The 27,834-nt window shown below is 34.4% G+C and overlaps 3 protein-coding genes and 1 long non-coding RNA gene across 4 annotated transcripts in view; 1 reads left to right on the forward strand and 3 right to left on the reverse strand.

The window, feature by feature from the left end:
- Positions 1–234: 234 nt before the first annotated feature.
- Positions 235–2,874, reverse strand: LOC122297586. The gene is made up of 2 exons (XR_006238837.1): positions 2,422–2,874; positions 235–799 (listed from the first exon to the last, which is right to left on the reverse strand). It is a non-coding gene; the product is annotated as an uncharacterized LOC122297586 (long non-coding RNA).
- An 8,559-nt stretch (positions 2,875–11,433) lies between these two features.
- LOC122295388 lies at positions 11,434–13,189 on the reverse strand. Its single transcript, XM_043104397.1, has 2 exons — positions 12,230–13,189; positions 11,434–12,114 (listed from the first exon to the last, which is right to left on the reverse strand). The coding sequence occupies exons 1-2, from the start codon at positions 12,329–12,331 to the stop codon at positions 11,737–11,739; spliced, it is 480 nt and encodes a 159-aa protein (XP_042960331.1). The 5' UTR covers positions 12,332–13,189; the 3' UTR covers positions 11,434–11,736.
- Positions 13,190–15,968: 2,779 nt separating this feature from the next.
- Positions 15,969–19,622, reverse strand: LOC122296615. Its single transcript, XM_043106417.1, has 3 exons — positions 17,113–19,622; positions 16,885–16,972; positions 15,969–16,769 (listed from the first exon to the last, which is right to left on the reverse strand). Exons 1-3 carry the CDS (start codon positions 19,620–19,622, stop codon positions 15,969–15,971), a joined length of 3,399 nt encoding a protein of 1,132 aa, XP_042962351.1.
- A 7,357-nt stretch (positions 19,623–26,979) lies between these two features.
- LOC122297804 (cytochrome P450 81C13-like) overlaps positions 26,980–27,834 on the forward strand; it is a 14,708-nt gene continuing 13,853 nt past the window's right edge. The window contains exon 1 of the mRNA XM_043107995.1: positions 26,980–27,834. This exon is cut by the window's right edge and continues 190 nt beyond it. Within this exon, the coding sequence (XP_042963929.1) occupies positions 27,113–27,834 (722 nt within the window). The 5' untranslated portion in view covers positions 26,980–27,112.

Raw genomic sequence — 27,834 nt, forward strand, 5'->3', positions numbered from 1 at the left:
TGGAGTTGCCAGGCTAAAGGAACTTTCATGGTAGTCCAATTAAAGATGTAAAGTTGGAACGGAAAATAACAAATATTTAGAAGTCCTCATCGGGGTGAGGCAAAAAAAAAAAAGCAAATATGGATATGTACTTATCCAAAGAAAAATTCGGGGCTCATGCACTTATCCAAACAAATATTTAGAAGTCCCCGTATTCAAGTTCATCTGGGACTCAAAAGATTATATGCACTTATCTAAAGAAAAATCTGGATATGCAAATCTGGAATGACATTACAACCATTGATCTGAAGAAAAATATTATCAGTAATGTACTTATAAAATTTTATACAGATTCATAAAAATTCCCTCAAATACATTCAATACACAACGATAACATTCAATACATAAAAATTCTCTAAAATACATTCAATCCCAAGGAATTACATTCAAGCAAAGGAGCGTTCCTCTGAAGTACCATCTCTCATCAAGTATATATCACCAAATGAAGTGGTCGGCTTTGATGACTAGTAATTGACAAACATAGTTTTTGCAACACCAAAATTGTTTTACTAAGGTAAAATTCACTGGGTACTTGGTGTAAAGATTTATATGTTACACATCTTACAACATATACCAAAAGTTCAAGATCCAACTCTCATTTCTTTAATAGATTAAGCGCAGTGGTATCATCATCAACTCATATATCAACTCGATAGAAAGAGATAACGATGCGACATTGTGCTGTAAGCTAGGCACAACATTATAAGTGCAAACTTTCCCAATAATTACTGTTCATAATCCCCAAGCACACATATTTCATCTACAATAATCATATGAAAAGTCAATCCCAAGAAGAACTATATATACAAACAGTACAACAACCCATGTTTTTCAATTTCATAATCTTAAATTTTAATTGAATGAAATATACAAGACAGAGATGAGACATGTTATTCTTTATTATGAACTTTATTATTTTTCAATTGTTGTGATATTTTGAGTGGCTTCATAAATGGTGTTGTCATTAATTTAGAAATACTTAGGAAAAAAAGCTAGACACAAAGATACATGCATGCATGGGAGCTTTCTTGCTTATGATCTATCGATCCATGTTTTCCTAGCCATCGATCTGTTTATTAGTATGGATGATACTCGTGAGGCCTGGCACAACTATTAGCAGCAACAAAATATAGTCTTGAGTCGTGCTCTTATGTAGTCTGAGGGGGCTTACCTTTATACAAATCAAGATAAGTTTTCTTTCAATAATTTTTGTTGTTTGTTCAAAACAATCACCATGATTCTTAAAAGATAAAAATTTCTCAATGATATACATCCTCATGATCTCTTGCGGCAAAGAAAAAGACTAAACATACAACCATATGCTAATCATCACCTGCTGTACACACCAAACATATGGCGACATACACCTACTCTTCTAGATAAGAAACCAAATCATGATTCTTGTTATACTCATAAAGATTTTTTATTACATCAAGTAGGCAAGTTGCACATGGTTCTCAAAAGCTTCTGATACAAGCTTTCCCAACCCCAAAAGGTAGGGGCTGGCCTTAAAGCATGGATGTTAAAACATGGTGTGAAGTATGAGACAATTTTTGCATCATACATAAGCAAGTACCATGGGGAGCTCAGTATATACTCATAAGATATCATCCATCAAATGCATCTCCTATCCATCAGCATAAATTTAAAATAAAATAAAATGCCCAAACTCATATAGTTACCAATTTTTTTATATTCATCAAATGCATCTCATTGCTCATTCACACAAATTTAAACTAAAATAAATGTTCAAGCTGGTAAAGATTCAAATTTTTTATAAGTAAAAAATTATTAATCATTACCAAAACGTTCAAGATTCTAGGAATTATAATATAATAGGTAGCAACTCTATAGTTAAGAAGACTCAAACCCCACCATTCCCCTCAATAAACCAAAGTAAATAGTAAAGTAAGTGCATGTGTAATATCTAGAAAAACTCTTAATGATATATACTCATCAAGGAAAAACAAGATTTTCTTCATTTGTTTTCTTTTCCCCTTCAAAGACAAAGACTGATTAAAGATAATTAAAATGAAATGATTTTCAAGCCCAGAGCTATGCATTTTGTAAGTGCCTCATGATGTGAGGCACAAACCTCAAAAACTGGAGCTTCAAAGATTACAATAAAAAACCAAATCATGATTCCCTTCAAACTCCAAGTCATTCACAACTTTTATTAATATTGTTTTCATTACTATTATTATTAGTAATATTATTTTTCATTTGAATACAGAAAAGAAGATGGGGAAGCTATTGGAACGTGAATCGTTGCTTTGGACCTCATAATCAACAAAGATCAGCACAACCTCAAATGTTCCATCAACAAAGTCATAGTAGTTGAAGAAATGTAGTTGACTGAGAAAAGAACAACATTGATCTTACCTGAAGCTACCCACAGAGATGCCCACATGAAGACCCAACATCGAAGATCTACCAGTTTGCACCCAAGATCTACCCTCAAACAGAGATGGACTAGAGACCCACGCGAAGATCCAAACGAGAGACCCACCCATAAGAATCAGAGAGCCCTATGAGGTACTGTAGTTCTTCCAGAGCCGAATACGAAGACATAGAGCTTTTCTTTCTTCCAAACCCAAAGACGATGATGACGATGACACAGATCTTTCTTTCGTCCAAACCTGAAGACCACAATGTAGAGCTCTTCTGAAATCTTTTTCCCTTTCGCCTGTTTTGGTTTTGCTTTGTTTAAAGGAAAAAAAAAATATTAATGACGTGGCATAACCGACTGCCCGGCGACTGCGAGTCCCGGTTGCCCCTAGCAGAATTGTTTTAAATAAGAGTGACAATAAAGGATGAGTAGTGCTACAGGCAGGCATAATGTTGTGCCTGCCCGCGAATGCCATTGACGTAGCATTTATATATATGTATATAAATAAATAAAAAAAATTTAAAAAAAAAAGAAAAAAATAAAAAAGATGCAAATGATCCGAGAAACATTACCATTCAAGCAGAAAATGCATGCCTAGTTCAAGCGGAAGGGGAAAATGCCGTGCCTCACCATTTCGCCTTGGCGTAGTAGCTCCAGTTAGGGCTGAGCAAAAATTCAAAAATCCGACTCTGACTCTGACTCCGCTCTGGCTCCGCTCCGACTCTGCTCCGCTCCGACTCTGCTCTGGCTCTGACAAGTCGGAGTCGGAGTCGGAGGATTTTTTCGGTGGGAAGTCGGAGTCGGAGTCCAGGCAGATCCGACTCCGACTCCGCTCCTATCCGACTCCGCTAATGTATATATTTTATAAATAATATATGTGTTTTTCTATATATTAATCATATAAATATAAATATAATAACAAGTAATATTAATGTATAAATACTAAAATGCTTAATAACATGTAACATTATAATACTAATGTATAATATAACATATAACACTAATATATAAGTAATAAATTTATAATAGCATTTAATACTAATGTATAAAAATTAAAATTGATTATATAGATTTTATATAACTATATCTTATATATTAACATCATTAGTTAATTCAATAATATACTAGTAATTCACACTAGTTATTAGTTATAAACTTATAGTAAATAAGTTAATAAATATTAATAATTTACTATATACTAATAGACTAATAGTATTAGACTATTAGTATATAGTAAATTACTAATATATATAATAGTATACTATTAGTTATATATATATTAAATTAATATCTTTAAGTTATTATCTATTAATACTAGACTATTAGTGTAACTAGTGTTAACACATATTATTAGTTACTAGTTACTAGACTATAGTAAATAAGTTAATAATTATTACTAATTTGCTATATATTAATAGACTAATAGAATTAGTATTAGTATTAGTGTATTACTAATATATTATATATATATAATAGTATAGTATTAGTTAATATATAAAAATTATAATAGTATACTATTAGTTAATATATATTAAATTAATATCATTAAGTTATTATCTATTAGTACAAGTGTAACTAGTATTATTACATATTATTAGTTACTAGTTAGTAGTTATTACATCTAGGCTATCTAGTTATTAGACTATAGTAAATAAGTTAATAAATATTACTAATTTACTAATTTAATAGTATTAGCATTAGTGTATTACTAATATATAATATATATAAAAATTATAATAGTAAAGTATTATTTAATATATATTAAATTAATATATTTAAGTTATTATCTATTAGAACTAGTGTAACTAGTGTTATTACATATTATTAGTTACTAGTTATTACATCTAGTTATTATTAGTTATAGACTATAGTAAATAAGTTAATAAATATATTAGTAACTAGTTATAACATCTAGTTATAACTAGACTATAGTAATAACTAGACTATAGTAATAAATATAGACTATAGTAAATAAGTTAATAAATATTACTATATATTAATAGACTAATAGTATTAGTATTAGTATATTACTAATATAATATATATATATATAATAGTATACTATTAGTTAATATATATTAAATTAATATCACAATATAATTACATAATTATTAAATATATTCCCTTGGATATAAAAACAATAAAAAAAATTTGTTAAATTTCTAATATATAACTAACTCTCTAAGTTAGTAATAATTAATAAAGTAATAATTAACTAGTGATTTTTTTAGTGAGTTAATTAAATAATACACATTAAATTGTTACTTAATTTTATTTTCTAATGTATTAATTTTGGTTAGATAAATTAGAAATCTCAAATTATATTTAAAAAAAAAATTGATGTGGAAGCCCAAATCTGATTAGAGTTGCAAATTGTAAAATTGAAATGTTAACTGGGTCAAAGAAAAAAGTCTAAAAAAAAGCCCAATAAAAAAGCCCAACAAAAAGCCCAACTTCGACTCCGCTCCGACTCCACTCCGACAAGTCGGAGTCGGAGTCGGAGCGGAGTAGGGTCTAAGCGGAGTTGGAGTCGGAGGTCGGATTCGGCCTCCGACAAAGTCAGAGTTGGAGTCGGAGGAGGCCAAATTCGACTCCGACTTTGTCGGTGCTCAGCCCTAGCTCCAGCATGCACCATTTGCAACAACCCACGGCTTTGAACCAGATAAGTTTCTTTCAATTTGCCAATGGCGGAGGCTCATTGTATTTTTCACAAGTTTTTATTTTGTGGGAAATGGAATAAAGGAAAAAGCTGCAAATGATTGCCCCTCACACAGGATTTTCCAGTCAACCTTTTCACGGTTGCTTTCCTCATCTGCTTTCCACACACACACACACACACACACACACACACACACACAATCACAGAGCACTGATGTGACTTCTCTCTTTCTCTTTGTTTCTACATTCTCTGTGTCAGTCTCTCCCTCTTTTCCTCCTCGGTGGAGCTGAGAGTAAGACAACAACGATCAAATGAAAAACGCTGCATTTTGTGTTTTCAGGAAGGGGTTCGATCAGTTGAACAAAATTCAAACGGGGTGTTTTCATCACTAAATTCAAACGAGGCGTTTTAGTCCACGTAGGAGATCGTCCGCAGGGAGGCCCCCCCAGGCCTGCGTTTAGACTTTCTCTCATAAAGGATAAGGTTTGTGAAGTTATCATAAATATGATATAAAATTATTAGATTTAGATTTAATATAAATGATTTCAAGTTAAATAGATTGATCTTTTGAAATATGATTGATAAATAAGTGAATCCGTTTAACCTTAAATCAATTCATAATAATTTGTTTAAATTTTATTTCAAATATATAATTGTATTATTATTGGGTTGTAATTTTAATATTTATTAATATGTTAATATTTTTATTGTTAAAATTATAATTCTGGACTCATATTTTTTATTATTGGGTATGTAATATTTATTTCATTATAGATTAAAATCTAAAAACTATTAATATCTTTTGTCAGTGGGTAATCTTATTGTTTTTTTTGAGATATTGTTAGAATTAATAAATATAGATTTTAATTTTAATGTAAAATTATTTTAATCAGGTCAAATGAGTTACGCGGGTTAGTTCAACTAATTTAAATGAAACAGATTGAAATAAGTCTTATCGTGTTTATTCATTTCTAATTAATTATTAAATGGGTCAAAACGGATGACATGACATGACCTGTTATTTAAATGAGTCGTGTTAAGTTTGAAGGTCTGACCCGTTTAGTTTAAGAAGTTGGATTCGAGTTCACCTATGTAGTCGAATATTCGTGACATAACATGACATAAACACAACCCACGAACACGAATTGGCACCCCTAATTTTAGTCCAATTCCCAATTCCAAAATATAATTATATGTTAATCTGTATAAATGATATTGTTTAGGTTCCACACATCCCATACTCCAAAATTTATGCAGTACTCATCAGTTGAGCATATGCAACTTTAGACACTACCAATTTTTGACAAGAAAAAGTTGAGAGAATTTTCACTTTAGACACTGCCGATTTTGCACAAGAAAAGTTGTTGAGAGAATTTTCAAAACATATAGGTGTGTTTTGTTTTCAGCATTGGGGCAGCAATAAAGTGGATTATGAGGTACTTAAGGCATTCTTCAAATATGTGTGCTTGCCTTACTGTAGTTGGTCTGAAAAAGCAAAGTTATGTTGATGTGGATTTAGTTAGTGATACTAATTGAAAGAGTATTCCATATTTTGTAAACACTTTGGTTCATAATGTTGTCTTGGAGTTCAAACTTGCCAAAGACTATTGCTTTGTCTACTATAGAAGTCAAGTATGTTGTTGTATCTGAAGTTTTAAAGAAGATAATTTGTTTAGAGAGTTTTTGTAAGAAGAATGTGAAGGGTACTCTTTACACTGATAATCAGAGTGCTATATTTTTTTGCCAAGAATTTAGCATTTCATTCAAGGACCAAACATATTCAAATTAGATATCATTTTATTTGATCTCTTCTTGATGATGGGCAATTGATACTTTGAGAAGATTTGTGGAAAGAAGAACCCTGTAGATATGCTGACTAAGAGTATTACACTTGAGAAATTGAAGTCATGCACAACTTCAGTTGGTCTTCTAACTTAAGGACATGAGCTATGAGTTGCAGGGGGGATGAAGGTTTCAATTTTGAAGGCAAATTGCTAATACTTGTTGTTGTACTAGTCTTGAAGTGGGAGAATTAATATTGGGCTTTTCTTTTTTTTTTCTTTTTTTCTTTTTTTTTTAAAAAAAAGAGGACAATATTCAAAGTTTATTGATACCACTCACTTTTAGTCGAGAAAAACTGTGGTTACAAACAAATACCTGATGATTACAAATAATCAAAGTCCGAAACCCAAGCACCTAAAACAAACAACCAAGATACAAGAGTCCAAGGGATACAAATAAATCAACAATAAAGCACACCTTAGAATATGAGAAAAACAACTTGCAATAAAAAGTTAGCGCACATCAAAAGAAAAATAACAGATGAAAACTGATGCAATTAAACAATTAACTTGCTACAAAATCTGCAAATAAGGAATATCAAGTCTGTTCATGCGAAGAAGAGCTTGCATATTATTGGGCAACATAACCCTATCTTCAATCCAATCCATGTCTAAACCCACAACCCCCTGCTTAGATAGAAAATCAGCTACAATGTTTTCCCCATGAAACACATGACTCACTCTATAATCCATGCTTCTTAGGCAAATCTGAATCTCCTCCCAAAAATCCTTAAGATACCAGATATTGTACTCTCCCCTAGTGAGCCAACTTACCAGGATCTAAGAGTCTGTCTCAATATGAACACGGTGAAACCTAAGGTGACAACACCTTCTAACCACTTCTAGCAAACTTCTCAATTCTGAGAAATTATTAGAACTCTGACCAAGGGACATAGAAAAAGCTACATGCAAGTTTCCATTAGCATCACGAATAACACACACAGCTCCAGCCAACCCTAGATTTCCCAAACTACTACCATCAATATTAGGCTTCTATGTGTGGAGTTTGGTTGTGTTTGTGGTGACCCAGTTTAATGACTTGACCCTACAAAGATCCGTTATGGGTTTTTGGTTGATTTTCACTAAGGCATGGGCCATGGTGCAGGGTCTTGGACAGATTGGACTTAATCCAACCTGACCTGTTGTTTAGGGTTTACCATATATATTATATTTTTCCTATACGGCCGCCTTACTGCCATACTATATTTGTTTATCATCTAAAATTAAATCCTGTACAGTTTCGTGTTATGGTTTCTATCTTTTGTTTTATTTTTTCTCTTATCATTCCGAACATCTATTGTTAAGAGTCGAGTTCAGTTTTGAGTAAGAACGATGGCTAGAGAGAAAGTGAAGGTGATTGAAACTGAGAAATTTGACGGCATAGATTTCAAGTGTTGGAGGATATAGGTTGACGATTATCTCTATTGGAAATAGATTTCATCTTCCTCTATTGGGGAAGAAGCCGGAGAAGATGAAAGATGCATATTCAAATAGAATTTGATTGAGAAACTGTAATGGCAGGATCAAGAACATCACATTTCAAATAGTTTACGATTAATTATACTTTTTATTCTACTTTTTCTCCCTTGTATTTTCTAACAAGATCTCCATCCACTCAAAGTTTGAGGTGCAAGTGCCTCGCAATAGGCATGTGGCCACCACAGATTGCCACTTTAGTGGCTGGCCTGTTTGCACCTCTATCGCTCCAAAATTCCAAACCTACTTGTTTCACCCTTTTGAATGAGTGTGGATGTTTTTTTAAAAGTGCGAGAGAGAAGATCATAATCAACCACCTCCATACAGATTGTTACAGTGTACATCTCTATACTTTTGGGTTTTCCTCTTACTCATTCAACCTCCGAAACCTTTTAGTACTTTTAGTTTCATTTCATTTGTTTTCTTTTTTTTTTTCAAAATTGATGCATTGCAAACTTTTGTTTTGGGTATTTGTTAGGATCCCCTATCCCCACATGGGATACCGACTTCATCTCATTCAGAAATAATAAAAAAGAAGAAGTTAGGTGGGTTTAAAGGATGATAGTAAGACATTTGAATGTTAGCAGTTGGTGGAATCTCAAACTCGGCTTCATCTCTGTACGACCGTTTCAACACCATCTGTCTTCTTAATTAGTTGATGATTAGGTCAGATAAGGAGATGAAATGAGAAATTTGTAAATAATAGTAAAATAATTTAAATTATGATATTATATATATGTCATTTTGAAAAAATAGAGAAAAAGTTAAATAAAAATATTATAAAATTAAAAATATTGTTTGAATATTTTTTATTTTTAGATTTGAAAAAGTTATTTTTTTTTTAATTTTTTGTTTGAAATTTTGGAAAAGTTGTAATAAACACATTGAAAAAGTTGTAATGACTAGTTCAAAAGTATTTGTGTTTGAATGATATTTGAGAAATAAATGAGAGGATATGAGATATGATAGACTGAGATCACTACAACAGAAATCACTTTTTCCCGAGAACAATTTGGTCCCAATTACTCCCATTTCCTGCCAGAATAATGTATTTCTGGCATATTCATGTCCTAGCACGGTCACCAGAAATAACTGGCCCAAGATGCTATTACTTCTTGCGAGACTTTGCAATGTCCGAAATTATGACTATTTCTGGCATCACCGAATCGTCAGAAAAGATGACTTTCTCCCAGCAATTTAACACCAGAAATATTATATTCTGATGTGTTAGTATATTGGAAACTAGTATTTCCAAGGAGTGTAACCAGCCGGAAATAGAAGTTTCCTACGACATGTAGGCCATCTCAGATAAGTTATTCTGGTAATTTTGTCTTCTCGGAATAGTAATTCCCGCATTATAAAGTTACCGGAAATAGCAATTTCCCGTGTTATTCGTCACACAAGATGATCATTTGGGACAAAATAATTCCTCGGAAATATGATATACCTATATATGTACTGGTAAGAAAAGCTGATAAATAGTAATGAAAGTGACTATTTCCGGCATAGTATTGGTTTGCCAGAATAACTCAATTTGGACATAAATTGAGCTTCACAGCTTTTGGTTAATACCTAAAGAATCCATTTGTCCCAAACAAATGCTACACTGGCATTTGTATATTGTCCCAAATTAGGGATCCTACCATTTCTATTTATCGTTTTCTGGAGTCGATAAATAATAGGGGTAAAGGTATTATTATTATTATTATTATTATTATTATTATTACCTATTTATTTATTTAATTTTGCAACATTCTTATTTGTTGTAAGATTAATGTTGATCGAATTTATGTATTTAGAATTCATCTGTAGTGATTTCTTACATTGTTGAGAAATCAGCTAGACATCAATTCAAAATAATACATGTATATTTCAGAGGTACTCAGTTTGAAATCACTATGTCGTCGGGCCTGAGATTCAGCCACCCTTATATATTCAATAACCAGTTTGCATTAATGCTAGTCGATCGGTAACTTGCCCAGACAATAAAATACCTGAACGTGAATGCCCAAAACCAAGTTCCATGGTCTATTGGGATAAGAAACCTTCTTATATATTGAATATATAAGAAAAGCATATGGTCTATTGGGATTTAGCATGTCACCAGCATTAATTTTTTTACAAAATATCTGAATATCGGTTAAAGCCATAGATACACAAAAGAAACTGCATGTTGTTTATCCAACCACACTTGTGCAAACCATATAATGCATACAAGGACCATGTGCTTCATTCCCAATCTTTGCTGGAGCATTCTTCTTTTGCTGCATGCATGGAGCTTCATAACTCACCCTTGCCATCTTGTGTTTGAACATAGTAGATCTGCAAATGTCACATAGAAGCTTGTAAAAACAGATGTAATTCTAAATCCATTGGTCAAATGCAATTTTTCAGAATACACGTATATAATATAATATCACATTATCAACAATAAAAGTAATTCCTATTACCTGGGGACATCCCAACTTATATTATATCCCAATATTACACTGCTCTTAGACTGCTCTTACAGTCTTGCCTAGATTAGTGTGAAAGTAGCCTATTTTTTGTCTTTGCATCTTATCTAGCACTGAAGATATAAACAGATTGAGTATTGCATATTCATCCTTCAGAATTTGGTGAGTTACATAGGTTATCTAGATGTGTACCAACCCAACAGCAATATTCTTGTATCCTCTTATACAAAAATTCACTTATTGTTTACATGACTTCACCTAGACTATCAATGTTAGAAGATTAACTACAATATTCTTTGTTTGAAACACATATTCCTTATATGTCTTAACCTGACACCACATAGTTACATAGTCAAGCAAGTCTCTTTACATATAGCAGTGACATTCCCCATCATTCTATGATTGCTGAAAATTATCTCTACTATCAATTTCCAACTACTGCAATAGTATTCCTAACTACAAGTGAACTAGGAAGATATAGTAATCTGGATGTATTAATAACATTTACAATGTCAGCACAGACCATGCAGGTAACACACCAGTGCTTACCACATTTATTGGCCGCCTAATGCATTAAGTAATAACCAGCATGCAATGAAATATAAATAACACATACCTGTTCCCTGCTCTAAAGGCCATGGGCTGGCATCTTTGACACTTCTCTTTAGGGAAAATAAACAAAAGTATGTATCCATCACTACTGGTACACAAAAATGTCCATACATCTTCATTACCACTCCAAAACCACCAACTCATAAAATATCATTCAAAAGGATGCTCAACAAAAGGATGCTTCATGCATTTTCTATGCTACTCCAGCAAAGGTTCAAAATACCATCAAAAAATTCAACAAAAGTGTTGTGAAGGGGAGGATGCCTACGCATCTCCTGGAGTCTCCCGTTGAGACTCCCTTTGGGACTCTAATTCTGTAACACGTTCATTAAGCCTGTCACACTCTAAAAAACAAGCATTCATCTTTTCCAAATCATTCATAAATGTCTCAAATTTCTTCTTGAACAACTCTGCCTCAGCCTTGTTCTTCTCATTCTCTGCCTTGTTCTTCTCATTCTCCTCCCTAAGACGTTCAAACTCCCTATTGGATAGCAAGGATTGAGATGGTTCAGGTATAACTAAGTGTCCTAAACCTCTAGCATAGCCCGATCGGGAACCCAACACCTCCTTAAACACTGCATTGGCATTCTCATCATTGTTATCTTCTGGTTCCATCTCATTCATCCGCTCAAGCATCATATTCTACATTAGACACAAATCAGAAATCCATGTTTGAGAACTAACCAATTACTGTCCTGACAAATTTCTATAAAACTGTCAAACTATATCATTATTATATATAGCCATTATAACTCACGTAGTTGTGCTCAGCAGCTTCAGTAATAAATCTACCCTTCTTTGTAGACCAATGCACCTCCCGATAGAAAGCAACATGATTTGGAGCTTGTTCCCGCTTCATGATTTTAACATCAGTTTAATAAGTAAAATATTCATAATGGAAACAGGAAGAAAAACACTATATGACTTTGTTAATTAAATGTATAACTTCACCTTTTCCTCCATTAGCCTAACAAATGACTTCCTGCCACCCGTGTGATTTATCCTTTGATTTTTCCTATTACTTTTGTTCCGCCTTGATAGGTTCTATCATTGACACAATGTAATTAATCCCAACGTCCAGGTACAAGAATTATTAGAAACGATTCAAATAAAGTGTAAAGACTGAGAGTACAGTTATCTTACCTGAAATTCCTCACTCCCCCATCTCTCACATAAAGCTTCCCACACAGCTTTGTCCACCATCTTTGTCCCTCCAGAAAGGGCTGCCTCATGTGTTTCATACTCTTGGTATTTGCAGTGTAATAGGTAGTGAAAATCATTATATTTCTGAGCAAGTGCCATTGCCACTGTCTCTCGATGGTTGCTTTTAGACCAATCCAATTCAAAATCAGCCTAGATGTATCAACTAGTTAGTGTCACTGAAAAATGCCAAATTAAAAAATTATGTCAGTATTTGCTGTAATCATATGCCAATGGTTTTACCCTGACACGATCTGTTAGCTCTTCCTTGTTCAGTTTATCAACACGAGTCCAGCTTGCATGACGCATGTCGGCATACAACTTCACAATCCATGTCACGCGTGTTGAAAAAATCGTTGCATTTTCACATGATACTCCTCTTTGCCCATCCTTAATCTCCACCGCCACTTTCCCAAACTTCCGAATGCGATCAAATTGGGAACACCTTGCTGGTCCTCTTCCACGCTTCCGAGTGGGAGGAGCTTGCACAATGAAAGCAGAATTTGTTATTTATCACCTTATTACCACTTGCAAATGGACAATGTACCAACCATATTTAATACACAGTTGGTACAATTCTGAAACTTGTGTGTTAATGGGGCTTATATACCTTCAACTAGCGTGTTAGCAACTTCAGCCTCATTCACAGGATTTGTGTCCTCCTCTGGTGCGACACTTGGGCCTTGAGTGGATGCCTCTGAAAATGAAACAGACTCGTCCCTTAGAATGCGTGCTCGAGTTTGTGCCCCTTGGCCTCTACCATGTACTGATGTGCGATTGCCACCACGTCCATTACATGCATTCCTTGTTCCTCTCATTTTAGCTACATCATATAATAGTCTTTGTTAATATCAGCTTTTCATCCATATCTAAAATGAAAGGCCAGATTGTATATTTCCATAAATTCCCTGAATCCCATATCTGGTATTAATACAACCATCTGCCAGGACTAAAGTTATGCTATATATATAACAGATATGGACACTACAGATGAGCATATACATAAAACTATTATAAGAAGCTATACACACTACATATGTTTGTTATAAACACTTACACTGTGAAAAACAGAAAATCCCAGTGACCTTTTCTCTTAAAATATCATCACACACATGTATTTTATGCCATTGCAATCTATTCTCAGCAACTTGCCTTCAAATGCCTCGTATTTCAAAAGCACCCCTATTCTTGAGATATTGATGGTGATAGGGACCAGACTTAGAAGGGGTGTCACACCATCGAATATTTGCACATTTCTAGATAATACAAACTTAGTCTTTTACAAATACATATTAGAACCTACTGGAACAAGTTATAATACTCATAAATCTATATCCTTTGACCCACCCAGCATATTTGGCAATTCCTGATACATATGTAAAGTTACTTGTAGCTGAGGGAAATAACAAATGCCAGTGTAAAAACTATTCTATTATCGCACCATTGACAACAGATTTCTCAGGTTATTGAACCCCATCATATTCAGGCACAAATACAACCTCTGTTCTTTATTTTTTTTTTAACTTTCAAAGCTTAAGAAGTAGAGGTAGTCAGTTTATAGAAACTACTGAATGAACAGTTTGCATGTAAAGAGTAAAAGGTAAGGAGGACTCACACAGGGCAATTCGCAGTGGGAAGGCTTTGAACAACTGAATAGCTGGGGTCGGTTACTGCTGCTATGTAGCTTGTTGAGTTTCCCAGAGGACAGAAACTCGCATAGCCAAACTTCTCAATATGCCTCAGCTTCCCATTTGGTAATGGGCATTAGAGGGCAGCTTATATATCTCAATGAAACCCAAGAACGTAACCATGATTTACATAAAGCAACTTAACTCAGGATGTTAACCAGAAGTATACCAAACTCAACCACTTTCTGACTTCACTCCTTGGAAAAGGTGCCCAAAATTTTAGATTTCCCACGTATTGCAGGGTGCTTACCGCGCAATCACTTGCCTACAATCCATGGCTCTTATACTTTTTTTTTATTTATTCCCATCGTGTATAGAGATTGCTGCTCGTGATAAAGTCACGTATGCTTTCAACATTTGGGGCTCATATCTTAGTCATTAGCCGTGTGCAATGCCTATGGGTTTGATTTCCCCAATTTATTATTACTTTAGTCTAATAACCACATGAATCTCCACTAACCAATTCATACCAAATAATTAATTGTGCTTTTAGCTAGTCAGTTCTTTTAGAATTTCCAATTTAAATTGAGACGATATATATAGTCCCCTACAAAAGATAGTGCTACTGTGCATTGTTTACATTGCCTCAAATGTTCCTTCCAAATCGTACCGTGACATCTAGAATGAATGAATTTCCTGTAAATTCATTCCTCTTGCTCTCTCAATCACCAACAGTTCACTGAAGTTGCCAACTAAACTTCGCTTGTAGTAGCCAAACTTCAGTAGCCAATAAATTATCTCCTAATATAGAACCAGTAAAATATTTAACACTATAACAACAAGTACAATGTATAACCAGTAAATATATCACAAATACACAGTGATATATGCAAATCCCAGCCTTATAAGGTAAGTATGGAAGAGCTCCACCGCCACACAATTGAAGCTATATATAATAGCTTCTACTAACAGGAAATAAAAATACATATGAGAGTAAATTAGGCCTTGCATGGCTGCAAATCACTCCTCCATGACAGGTAGCCATGCTGCATTTTATATTCATACAAATTTACATCAATCCAAGTCATATATATATATATAGTACGCATCATTCATACTATGCATTGTGGACGTTTACTAACTAAAAACAGCAATCCAGTGAAATACTCCTATATATATTTTGTTCCATACAACAATTCATAAAATTTAACATTTCTCAGGTTATTGAAGTACTCCAACAGCAATCCATTGGTATTGAATATTCATAGCTTCTTAGATAGCAAATGATAAAGTGAAGTCGTCTTACCATGTCTGAAACTTCAGTTGTCATTAAATACAACAGCAACAACAGAGCAAATCCCTATTTTGGTCAATAATCAGGATGGGTTTTTGGTCTTAATTAAAACCTATTTATACATGCTTAAAACATGGATCAAAACCTGAGAGCATGCAGTAATGCTGTTATGTACTGAAGAGTTTAGCTATGTTAGAACCTACTTGTTCATATAATCATAAATACTTGTTCTACCCCTACATTTCGCTCATAACCAGTAATTACCTACTGATCAGTACAAATTACTATAATAAATCGAGTTCAAAAGTAACTCTACATCACCACATTAGTAAATATATAGGGAAATTCACAAGTACATGCAATTATGCCAAACATTATTCAGAATCTGTTTCAGAATTCGATTGGGAGTCGTCCTCATTCTCAGACTCATAATGGTCAGTATTGGGATGATCGCCATAGTCGTCACCATCCACATCATCTTCAATAAAAGTTTGGTCGGCATTGTCGGGAGTAGAACGAGGTAGCGTAGTTGCCTCATTAACAACAATTACTTCTTCATCCTCCCGATGCAATGTGTTTCCCAAGCCAGTATCACTTTCATTGATCGGAAAATCTTCAGTACTAGCTTCTTCCTCTTGAAATGCATCACCTTCAGAGGAGTCCTCACCATCATCCAATGCAGTTTGGACGGGTGGAATGTCATAGACATTCCTATTGGTTATCTTTTGTACCACTTGCCAATTCCCCACCATACTATCATCTTTTAAATAAAATACTTGTGAGCACTGAGATGCAAGGGCGAAAGGCTCATCCTGATACCACTTTCTTGATGTATTCACACTTGTAAGGTGGTCCCCTACACGTATGCCGCGTCTATGATCACCAACATCCCACCAGTCACATTTAAACAAGTACACAAGATGCCACCCCATGTAGCGTAATTCAAGGATCTCTTTCAACACACCATAGAAATCAACCGGCATCGACTGATGTACCCCAGCAACAACCACCCCACTATTTTGGCTGCGTCGATGTTGTTCACGGTCTTTTGTGTGAAACCGAATTCCATTCATGATGCATCCACTATATGATCCCACCCAAGGATCTGGTCCACAAGCAAGAGCATAAAGTTCATCTGTAACTTCATCTGGATTCAAGATACGCAATTCTCGAATCTATTAACAACCATAGAGGCAATAGGTTAATAAAATACCACTCTGCAATAACTTACATCTATATTTATTGAGCGGAAATGTATCTATGTTCAAGCAACATATATTCATAACTTACATGGTTCTTGAACCATTTCCCAAATTCGGTCTGGTGCCTACGATCAACATTGCTGGGGTCCTCTTCTTTAATCTTGTTATAGTGCTGACTACGAACATTGAAAATTTGGATAGAGTTAGTTTACAATGTGTTTCAAAAGATAAATACAACAAATTATCTGGTTGAAAGTTCTCGTGCCATACTTACTCTAGGTAATGCTGTATCTCAGGACAATTGTTAAGTACATACCACTCAGCTTTTGCTAATAGCTGATCATCCAATCTATCAGTGGAGGACGAACCCATTGGTCTTACCTTTTGAAAAAATACACTCATACTACCCGGTGTATGGTCTGGACCGACATCCACATTTCGCTCTTCCCTAGTAAAAGTCGTCTCAATGTCATGGAGATACATCGAACAAAATGTAAGGCACTCAACATGAATATAGGCCTCGGCAATTGAGCCTTCAGGTCTTGCCATATTTTTTACATAACGCTTGAACTTCCCTAGATACCGTTCAAAAGGATACATCCACCTATACTGGACAGGTCCCGCAAGCAATGCCTCTTGTGGCAAGTGAATAGCAAGATGCACCATTATATCGAAGAATGCAGGTGGGAATATCATTTCCAACTTGCAAAGAATAAGAGAGATATCAGTTTGTAGGCGGTGCAGAACATCAATGTTTAATGCTCGTGCACACAATTTCTTGAAGAATGAACTTAACTCAGTCAAAGCTTGCCGTACATCACTGGTTAAGTAGCCACTAATCACCACTGGCAGTAATCGTTGCATGAAAATATGAGAATCATGACTTTTCATGCCTAAGATCTTTGATTCACGTACATTAACACATCGGGCGATGTTCGCGGCAAAACCATCAGGGAACTTAACACTTGCTAACCACTCGCAGAAAGATCTCTTCTCTTTTTTATTTAGCATGTAACACGCCAGTCTCATTGAACAACTATCGCCCTCTTGCTGTAAGTGTAATTCTTTCCGTATGCCTAGGTTGGCCAAATCCCGACGGGCATTGGCTGTGTCCTTGCTTTTTCCCTCGATATCCATCAAAGTTCCTAATACGCTATCGCATATGTTCTTCTCAATATGCATGACATCTAGGTTATGTCTCAATTCCAAGGATTTCCAATAAGGCAACTCAAAGAATACACTTTTTTTGGTCCAATTCAACTCATTGGCTGTGCGTTTCCTCTTTTTTGATAACTTACCAAACTGTACATCTTGCAATTCTCTCAATTGTTCCAAGATAGCCTCTCCCGACAAATGTATAGGTGCTGGGCGATGGTTAGTACTACCATTAAATTCAGCTTTTTTAGATCTCCACCTGTGCCCTGGCAACAACCACCGCCGATGACCCATGTAGCAGTGCTTTCGCCCATGGACCAGCCACAATGAATCCGTACTACCATTACACGTAGGACATGCCAATTTCCCCTTTGTGCTCCACCCAGAAAGATTAGCATACGCTGGGAAGTCATTAATGGTCCAGAGTAATGCTGCATGTAATCGAAACGATTGATCTGCAAATGCATCGTATGTATTGACACCCACTTCCCATAGAAACTTCAGTTCTTCAATTAAAGGGCGTAGATACACGTCGATATCGTTGCCTGGTGCTTTTGGGCCAGGAATTAGCAACGAAAGCATGAGGTATGGATCTTTCATGCATAACCAAGGGGGCAAGTTATATGCTACAAGAATCACTGGCCATATACTGTAGGGTTTAGCTATATTGTTAAATGGATTAAACCCATCACTCGCTAACCCAATTCTCACATTACGAGGATCTGAAGCAAACTGAGGGTACTGCACGTCAAAATCTTTCCATACCTTCGAATCTGCAGGGTGCCTCATCACATTATAATCGTTGACGCGTTCAGTAGAATGCCATCTCATTGCCCCGGCAGTCTTATTAGAAACAAATAGTCTTTGCAGCCTTGGGACCAACGGGAAATGTTTGAGCACTTTGTGTGGAATTTTCTTTTGCTTAGTACTACTTAACACCCATCTCGGAGTGTTGCATTTTGGGCACTTCTCTTTATCAGAATGTTCCTTCCAAAATAAGACACAATCATTCAAACAAGCATCTATCTTTGTGTAATTAAACCCCAGGCCACGTTCCAATCGGCATGCATCATTGTATGAGTCAGGGAGAAGAGCGTCAGGAAATGCAGATTTCAGGAGCTTGATGACCATGTTAAAGGATTTAACACTCCAACCACCAACAGTCTTTATATGAAGCAACTTTACGATAAAAGAAAGCTTTGAAAACGATGAGCATGATGGATAAAGTGGACTCAGTGCATCTTCTAACAATTCTGAAAACGTTGCTGAAGAACCACCAGGTGTGACACCATCAATACCAGGTATATGCGAACCTCCGGACTGATCCATAGAAGCTCCAGCCTGAATGTCATCCAGCAGCTCATCCATATCATCAATATAGGCATCATTGCCGCTGGCATCATCACCTTCTTCTGAAGAATTAACATCCAACACTTCCTCTTCACCGTGAAAAATCCAATCCTTATAAGAAGGATCAATCCCTATAATAAATAAATGCTCCTCGACTGTGGTTATTGGCTGGAAGAGCATGTTACGACATCTACGGCACGGACACCTAATGTCAATGCCCCCTTGTGCATGCTCCTTAGCCATATTCATGAAATGGCTAACCCCCATTGCATACTCATTAGACATAAATCTATCTTCAATACTCATCCACGCCTTGTCCATCTAAACATGAGGTCAGAAAAGATAGTGTGAAAGCTAAGCAGTGTATATTGGTAATAGAAATCCAGTAATCAGGAAAATGATAATTAAACCAATAGGATGCATTTATAGAGAAGCTGTGTGACATATACACAGCTGTGCAGGGTACACACATTCCGAGAGAGAGAGAGAGAGAGAGAGAGAGAGAGAGAGAGAGAGAGAGAGAGAGAGAGAGAGAGAGAGAGAGAGAGAGAGAGAGAGAGAGAGAGAGAGAGAGAGAGAGAGAGAGAGAGAGAGAGAGAGAGAGAGAGAGAGAGAGAGAGAGAGAGAGAGAGAGAGAGAGAGAAGTGGTAGGACCTCAATGGTAACATGCATTTGAGGTCTTACGAGTCCTTCAGTACATTACTGAAGAAGCATAAGGAATTGGGAACATGTTGTCACATTGAAAATAGTTTGAAAAACGAACAGGGGATTGGGTGACAAATACCATATGTTAACCTATTCCAGTTAACACATTACTAGTGTATTCCTCCCATTGAGAAGCTTGTATTCTCAGCCTGTTAGGAAATGTTATTCTGTTGGAGTAGAGCTGAAGATATATCTTGAGGATAATTCTCATAACCTACTGAATAGTCTGTGCATAACTAAGGAAAAAATGTTATACTTATCTATAATAACAGAAAAGGGACTAGGTTCTGAGTGGCCAAACCGATAATATTCTAGCTACGAAATGTCCAAACCTACTAAGCATAAGTCCCTACCTCCCGAAAATTAAGGACCATAATATAATATATATCAGGGAGTCTCATGTGGTACTCCGGTGAACCAAGGAAAGTGGTCAATTTTCTGACAGTGTTGAATATGCTTGAGTAGGTGAAGATTGAGTAGGTCACGTAGTTGATGCCCAATAAACTTGTGAAGCTATGATTCATAAACTGTAGTCATCAAGGAACCCTTTAATACAAATCCTTATTCTCACGTGATTTGGATAATGGGTACAAACCAAAGTAGACTTAAAATAGCAATAAAAGTAAGTAGGGGAAAGCCAACATTTAACAAATTCATTCAACTAAACTGCCTACATGCAAGAAAACAATAGATACACAGGGCAAAATTGTTAAAACTCTAAAAATTCCAGGCAAATCCCAACCCAACATAATATCTGGATGTATTAAATCCCCACAGTCCATCAAGGTTCATCTACTTTAGTCTAATATTTCTATTAATGTATTAATATCTTAAACTGTAAGTGCATAATCATATAGTTATACAATAATAGGTTATTGTAGTATCTGATCCAGAGTGGGCTAAATGAAATATTTTGTCAAATCTATAGGGCTTAAGTCCAACCTGCCACACTTAGGGAAATTCAGCAACCCAAAGATGTTTAAAGTTCCCATTTGACCAAAACCTCTAAAACACAATAGTTCGCATAACAAATAAACCAGCAGTATGTAATTGACAAAACAATGCACCTAGCTTTTTGAAGAGTAACTTCATATTCAAACACTTAGTATAGATAAGTATATATATATATGAAGTAGGGGTATCTACAGTTGTCCTCAAATTTAGTAGAGTTCCAAAACATAATAGAAAATAATTTCAATTGAGCATGAAACCGAACCATGTCTACCAACAAGTTCAGCAAATCCAAAGCAGAAGCAATAAATTTTTAATCCAAAAGCGATGCATCAAGAGATTTTCGTGTACTATCTCTAAAGGAATTAAAACAGAATTTAGATATGGAATTAAGGTTTCACCTTCTGATTCTTTAGGACTGACCTTGGAGCTTTTTAACCAACAGAGGTGTTGTGGCCTGCTCGTTGGAATGATGACATGAGATAAATGTATTCTATATACACATATCAGTCCAGGTTAAATCTCTAAAAAAACACGCAACTAAATATTTAAAACAGTTATATATGAGAAACTCAATTCCTCATTGTTGGAATCATAGCACGAATGAGGAATACTTGCAAGCAGATTAATAGATCAGAGGTACTCATGACAAATGCGTTGAAGGGTACTAATCACATACCAACCTATAACTATCGGGTACCAAAGGCAAAACAAAGTCAATTAAATACAGCCTAGCAAGATGTGGGTGTAGTTGTACACATGAATGAAAGCATATCTCAAACCACAAATGAAAACATTGCACTCAAAGGTTATAATGATGATGTGAATGGAGCATGAAAAAACTCAAATTTTCTCATAATTTATATATCCCCAATTACAAAGTGATCGGAAATCTCAGAAATTTTTTCCAATGATGGTTCAGACTCTGTTTTTCATTTGGGGACAGTAAATGAAAATTTGGCATCAACAATGGATTCCGGGAAAACTGATCTTACAGAAAAGTAGCAATGTTCACCAGGCAAATCTAGGCAAATTTAACACGAAATTGGAAGAGGAACAGGGGAGACGAACTCACATAACAAGAAATTGTTACCTAGATTTGCCCCAGAAGCCGAGTCATGGACAGTCTATTGAATGATTTTCGGGCATAGGTTTTGCTTAATGCCCTCCACTACGTCCTCACTAGTGAGACTCAGCAACTGGATGAGAGGCCGGGGAACATCTGGTTTGGCCTCAGGTGGTTCAATTTTTTCCATCGAATAAGGGGGCTTGAGTGGGGCAACTGGATCCGGATGTCGATAGAAATCGATCCGGGAGGAGTTCTCGGATGGAAGGATTTATGGACAAAATAGATGGTTGCCGTGAGTAGCCGGCGGTGAAGTTGGTGGTGGCCGGACGATAGGCTAGGGCATATTCAAGTTTGCTGGACTTTGGCCTTCGCGGGAGTGAAAAGCTTTCCGCGGGAGATAAAAGGCAGAGGAGAGGGAGTAGACAAAAAGGCATGAACTGATTCTGTGGCAGAGGTTTTTCGCCGCGGAAAACCCAATTCTCGCCGCAATAACACATTACTAATATTATTTATTGAGACAGTTTAAAAAATGCCAGAATTATTTGCATATTCTGATACATTGTTGACATGCCAGAAATGGGATGTCAGTAGAGGTAAAACACTACTATTTCCGGCATAATATTTGTCATTGGAAAAAAATTTGGCTGGAAAAGCCACATTCTGTTGTAGTGGATGAAAATTATTTCCAAACATTCCCTCTTATCATTTCAATTTTCCACCCCGTCCTATTACTACTAATAATCCATTATATATAAATAACTATATAAACCACTATATATAAATAACTATATAAATCAATATAATATTAGTAGTTAGTATAACACTGTATGATATTATAGTATTAGTAATTAAACTCTATTATCACTAACATATAATATTAGTAGATATAATTATCTACTAATACGTATTATTATATCATTATATCACTATATAGTTTACTATACTAATACTCTATATATATAGATGGGCCATAACGTGCGTGGAAAACTAATACCATATATTAGTATTAATACTAGGTATACTATTAGTAATCTACTATATATAAATAATCATATATTATCACTATAGTCTATAGTATTAGTAGTTATACTAATATTATATCACTATATATTATAATATACTATAATATAATACTATATATATTATATAATATTATATATACTATATATATAATATATTATAAAAATCAGACCAAAACTGATAAAATTAAAAATATTACTTTAGAAGTATAATTGGTATAATATCTATTTTTCAAATATCAAAATCGGTAGATATTAATTCGATTTTAAAATAAGTCTAAAACCAGACTCAGCAACGGAACCAATTACACTCTTAATTATCTCCTCATGTGATAGCGTTAGTTCTACTGTTTAGCTAACATCATCTCATTAAAAAAAAAAGAGATTAGGTGGGTTTTATGGATGATTGTACTTACACATATTCAACGTAGCATGCAGTACGTGGAATCTCAAATTCGGTTAGCTAGCTTCATGCCTTTACCAGCGTTTCAACCCCGTGTCCTCTTAAATTAGATGATGATACTATCACGTTCTCAACTACGCTATCATTTCACCCACCTCTGCGTGTTGAAGAAATTATGTAATCTTCAGTTGCCAATGTTGAACGTACTGTACCAAACGTGTGAGATCAAAGAGAAAGAAGGGATGATCAATAGCTATCGCTGGACAAAGCTAACAATCAGGAAACAAGAAAACCAGACTAGATCAGTTCAAATCGGTGAAATTAGTCCCGTTCCCATTCTAGGTTTTTTAGGACCGGAACGGATCGGTTTTATATAATATATATTTTTAATTGTTTATTTTAATATTATATATAATATATTTTTTTATATTATATACAATTTTTATATATAATAATATAAATGATAAATATATATAAAATAAAAGTTTAATCTTAAACATGAAAATTTAATTGATCATATACTTTAAACATAATATATATATCTTTTAATAACATTTTATCATAAATTAATTTAAAAATAAAAATTCTAGTAAATCAGAATTTAGTTCTTCACTTAAAATTAAGTATGTTCTTTTATCAAATATATATATATATATATATATATACTTTTCAAATTACTTTAAGTAGTATTTTTCGTACACAGAGAGACAATTAAGCAGATGTTGGATTAATGCCAATTTGTCTTCCCCGGCCAGCCATTTGTATTCAAGCCATACAACAAAGATGACAGTAGTGTTTCTGCATATATAATTTATATATCTCATTTAAAATAATGTCAATTACGAGTTTTTAGTAAATAGCAGATTTTAGTACATCAGGATTTTATTTTATTTATTTATTTCTTTTAATTGTTTTTATTAGTACAGCAGATTTTTATAATAGTAACAGATTTTGGAATAAAAGTATAAAATAGACTTTTTTTTTAAAAGCAGTTTTTTGTTTTTTTTTATTTATGTGAAATTCTGTAATTACGTATATTTAATTAAATTATTTTTTAATTAATTAAGATTATGGGCTTCTTGTTTTAAATTTTAGATAATTTATGTGGTATTATTTTAAGACTTCTAATTGTGAAATTTAATTTAAAGTATTTTCTTGTTATTAAAGTATTTTCTTGTTATTAACTAATTAAATTTATTTTTATTCTAAATTATTTTATTGTTAGATTTTATTATTTTATTTTATTTAGTCACTTTATTTAAATTATTTTATTCTACTTAACGTTTTGAAAATTTTATTTTCATTGGATCGGTTTTGAGATTCAAGTTGTAAGGATTGGACTTAATTTTTTCACTTCCTTTTTCTTCTTTTTCTTTTTCCTTTTTCTTTTTCCTCATCCTTTTTTCCCTTGCTCGCCCTCCCGTGAGCGAAGTCCCCTTCCCCTCCCCCTCTCGTTTTCTTTTTCTCTCCTCCCAACGAGCTACCAAGCTCCATCATGGTCGTCAATGCCCCTCCCATCCTCTTCCCTACTGGCCGGCAACCACCTCCTCCATTCTCATCCCCTTCTGCGCCGCCGATTGGAGGATGAAATTGGTTATTGAATTGGTTTATACTTGGTGTTTTTATGTCGTCTTTGGATATCTTATATATGGTATTCGATGTCTTGACATTTATCTTTGTATTCATGCATGTTCATGTATTGTAAATAAAAACTGGATTTTCATGTGATAATGGATATTTGGTATGTTTGAAATGAATAAATTAAAAGGATTGAGAGAGAGAGGAAAAATGAACTGTAGGGATGACAGTAAGCAAGGTTGGTGGTAGTCTCGCCTGTAATTCCTATCTACAATGAGTTAATAATTGGTTAATGAGCTATTTTCTGGAAAAAAATTAGTTTTTAAATCAATGGATATGTGGGGTCATTTTCTGAAAAAATGAAAATGACGGTTTAAGATTAAATGAATACGAGCATAATTTTTTGGAAAAATAGTGGGTTTATTTTTGGAAAAATGACGGATGGTATTTAATGATGTGTTTTGGGTCAAATGAGACTTTTTGCGTGCTTTGGAAAATGGTCATTTTCAGAGAAAATGATGATTTTGGGTCACCTGCTTATTTCTTTATGTGCACGCATGTATATTGGTTACATTAATGTGTTTATATCTCGTGGGTTGTTTGGTTGGTTACTTACTGAGATTCACAATCTCACGTGGCATTTTCCCTACGATTCCATTTTAGATTTTGATGCAGAGAAATATGTTAAGCCTGAGGGATCGGCTTTGCCGGATTAGTGGCATGTGGTCACTTGTGGATCATGGGATTTGTTTCCCTTTTTGACTATGTAAATATTTGTTTTTAATTTATTTTTGCTGGATAACTGTATAATTTCCTGTAATACTTTTATTTTGGTAGTCTTGTATTCAAAATTCTGGTATTTAGTTGACTTCTTTATCTATCCGTTACAGCTTTTGTTATACACTTTTCTCACGTATACACACTTAGTAATTATCGTTCGGGGTGTGTGACCCGTGTTGTTAGTATTTTGACTTCACGATTCCCGCATTTCCATACATGGGAGTCAGAGACGTCACATTTTATAAAAAAATTTTTAAAAAAAAAAATTTACATTTTATTAAAACTAGAAAACTGGATCAGATCGAAACTGCTCAAACAGGAAGTATCGGTTTAGGGGGTTAATCAGTGCATAATCAGTTTTTAAAAATGCAAAACCTATATATGCCGGGTCGGTTTTAAATTTTGTCCAAAACTGAACCAGATCATACTGGCTATACCCTTACTTTATGATGTAAAAATGACGATTATTTAAAATTCTAAAGATTATTACTATATTCTTGAAAGTTTAAAATTTGTAATTATATTATAGTTAAATGGGTATTTTCATCCATTAACGATCTTTTTAAAATTCAAATTACGTTTTAAATTATTCGGAAAAGAATATTTGAGGAAAATCATTAAAACGTATCTTTTAGTTTATTTGAGATTAAAAATGTTTTAATAATATAACACTCAAACAACCTAATTTTTATATTAAAAAGCTTTTAAACCTATTTAAATACTTTTTAAAACTATTACTGCAACCCAAAATAGCCCTAAAGGGATGATCAAGACAAAAGGAAAAAACTCTTTCCACCTCGTATAATGATAGACTTATTACTTACTACTACTACTTTACTACTCTTTTTATTTTTTTATTTTCTTTTACTTAGTTGTTAAGGAAGTGATTATTAGTGAAATTATATATTTTTTTAATTTTGATAATAAAAAAATGAAAATTTTAAATATACTATAAAAGTAAAGTTAGTCTAGATACAGTTCTTAAATAGAGACTGTTCATGTAATCCCATACAATAATGAGTAAAAAAATTTTAAAATTACATTATAATATTCTTTTTATAATGTCTTCCACCCAAGGATTACAAATAATTTTCTCATAAAAATAATACATGCATAGTGATTTTCATTATCCTTTCACTCAGGTCGAAATCATTTTCAAAGATAAGAAGAAGAATAACTGGTTGGTTGACCGAAGACAACGAGTGTGAGGACAAACACTACTAATCTCTCTCTCTTCAACCTCAGTTCAGTATCAAGATAATCTCTCTCCCCTCCCTCGTTGAGGAACCCATTTGATTCAGTGGCAATGGAAAACTTGTACTTTTACATAGCTTTCTTCCTCTCCACCATATTCATCCTCAAACTTCTATACCGCCGCAACCAAAATCTGCCGCCAAGTCCATTTTCTCTTCCATTAATCGGCCATTTCCACCTTCTTAAACAACCCATCCACCAAGCACTTCAGACCCTATCGTTACAATATGGTCCGATCCTATCTCTGAAATTGGGTTCCCGATCTATCCTTGTCATATCTTCTGCCTCTGCCGTTGAAGAGTGTTTCACCAAGAATGACATAATATTTGCAAATCGTCCCAACACCATGGCGGGCGAACATTTTACTTACAACTTCACCAATACAGTTTGGGCTCCATATGGCCACTTTTGGAAGAACCTTCGACGCCTGGTGAACCTTGAGATCTTATCAAATAACAGCCTCCAAAAATTTTCCATCATTCGACAGGAAGAAGTTTACTCCCTTATTCGCCAATTGTTCAAACTGTCAAATGGAGAAGAACCTCAAAAAGTGGAGTTTCGGTATCTATGCTCTCTTCTGACTTTCAATATAGCGATGAGGATACTCACTGGAAAGCCATGCGTTGGAGAGGAGGCTGCAATCACGGATGCGGGAAAGAAACATATCCAAGATATGAAGGCTACTTACTTTGCAAGCTTGTCAATGAATGTGTGCGATTTCTTTCCGGTTTTGAGGTGGGTTGGTTACAGAGGGATAGAGAAAGGCATGATTAG

The sequence above is a fragment of the Carya illinoinensis genome, chromosome 15 (assembly GCF_018687715.1).
Source record: "Carya illinoinensis cultivar Pawnee chromosome 15, C.illinoinensisPawnee_v1, whole genome shotgun sequence".
In the NCBI taxonomy this organism is placed as follows: Eukaryota; Viridiplantae; Streptophyta; class Magnoliopsida; order Fagales; family Juglandaceae; genus Carya; species Carya illinoinensis.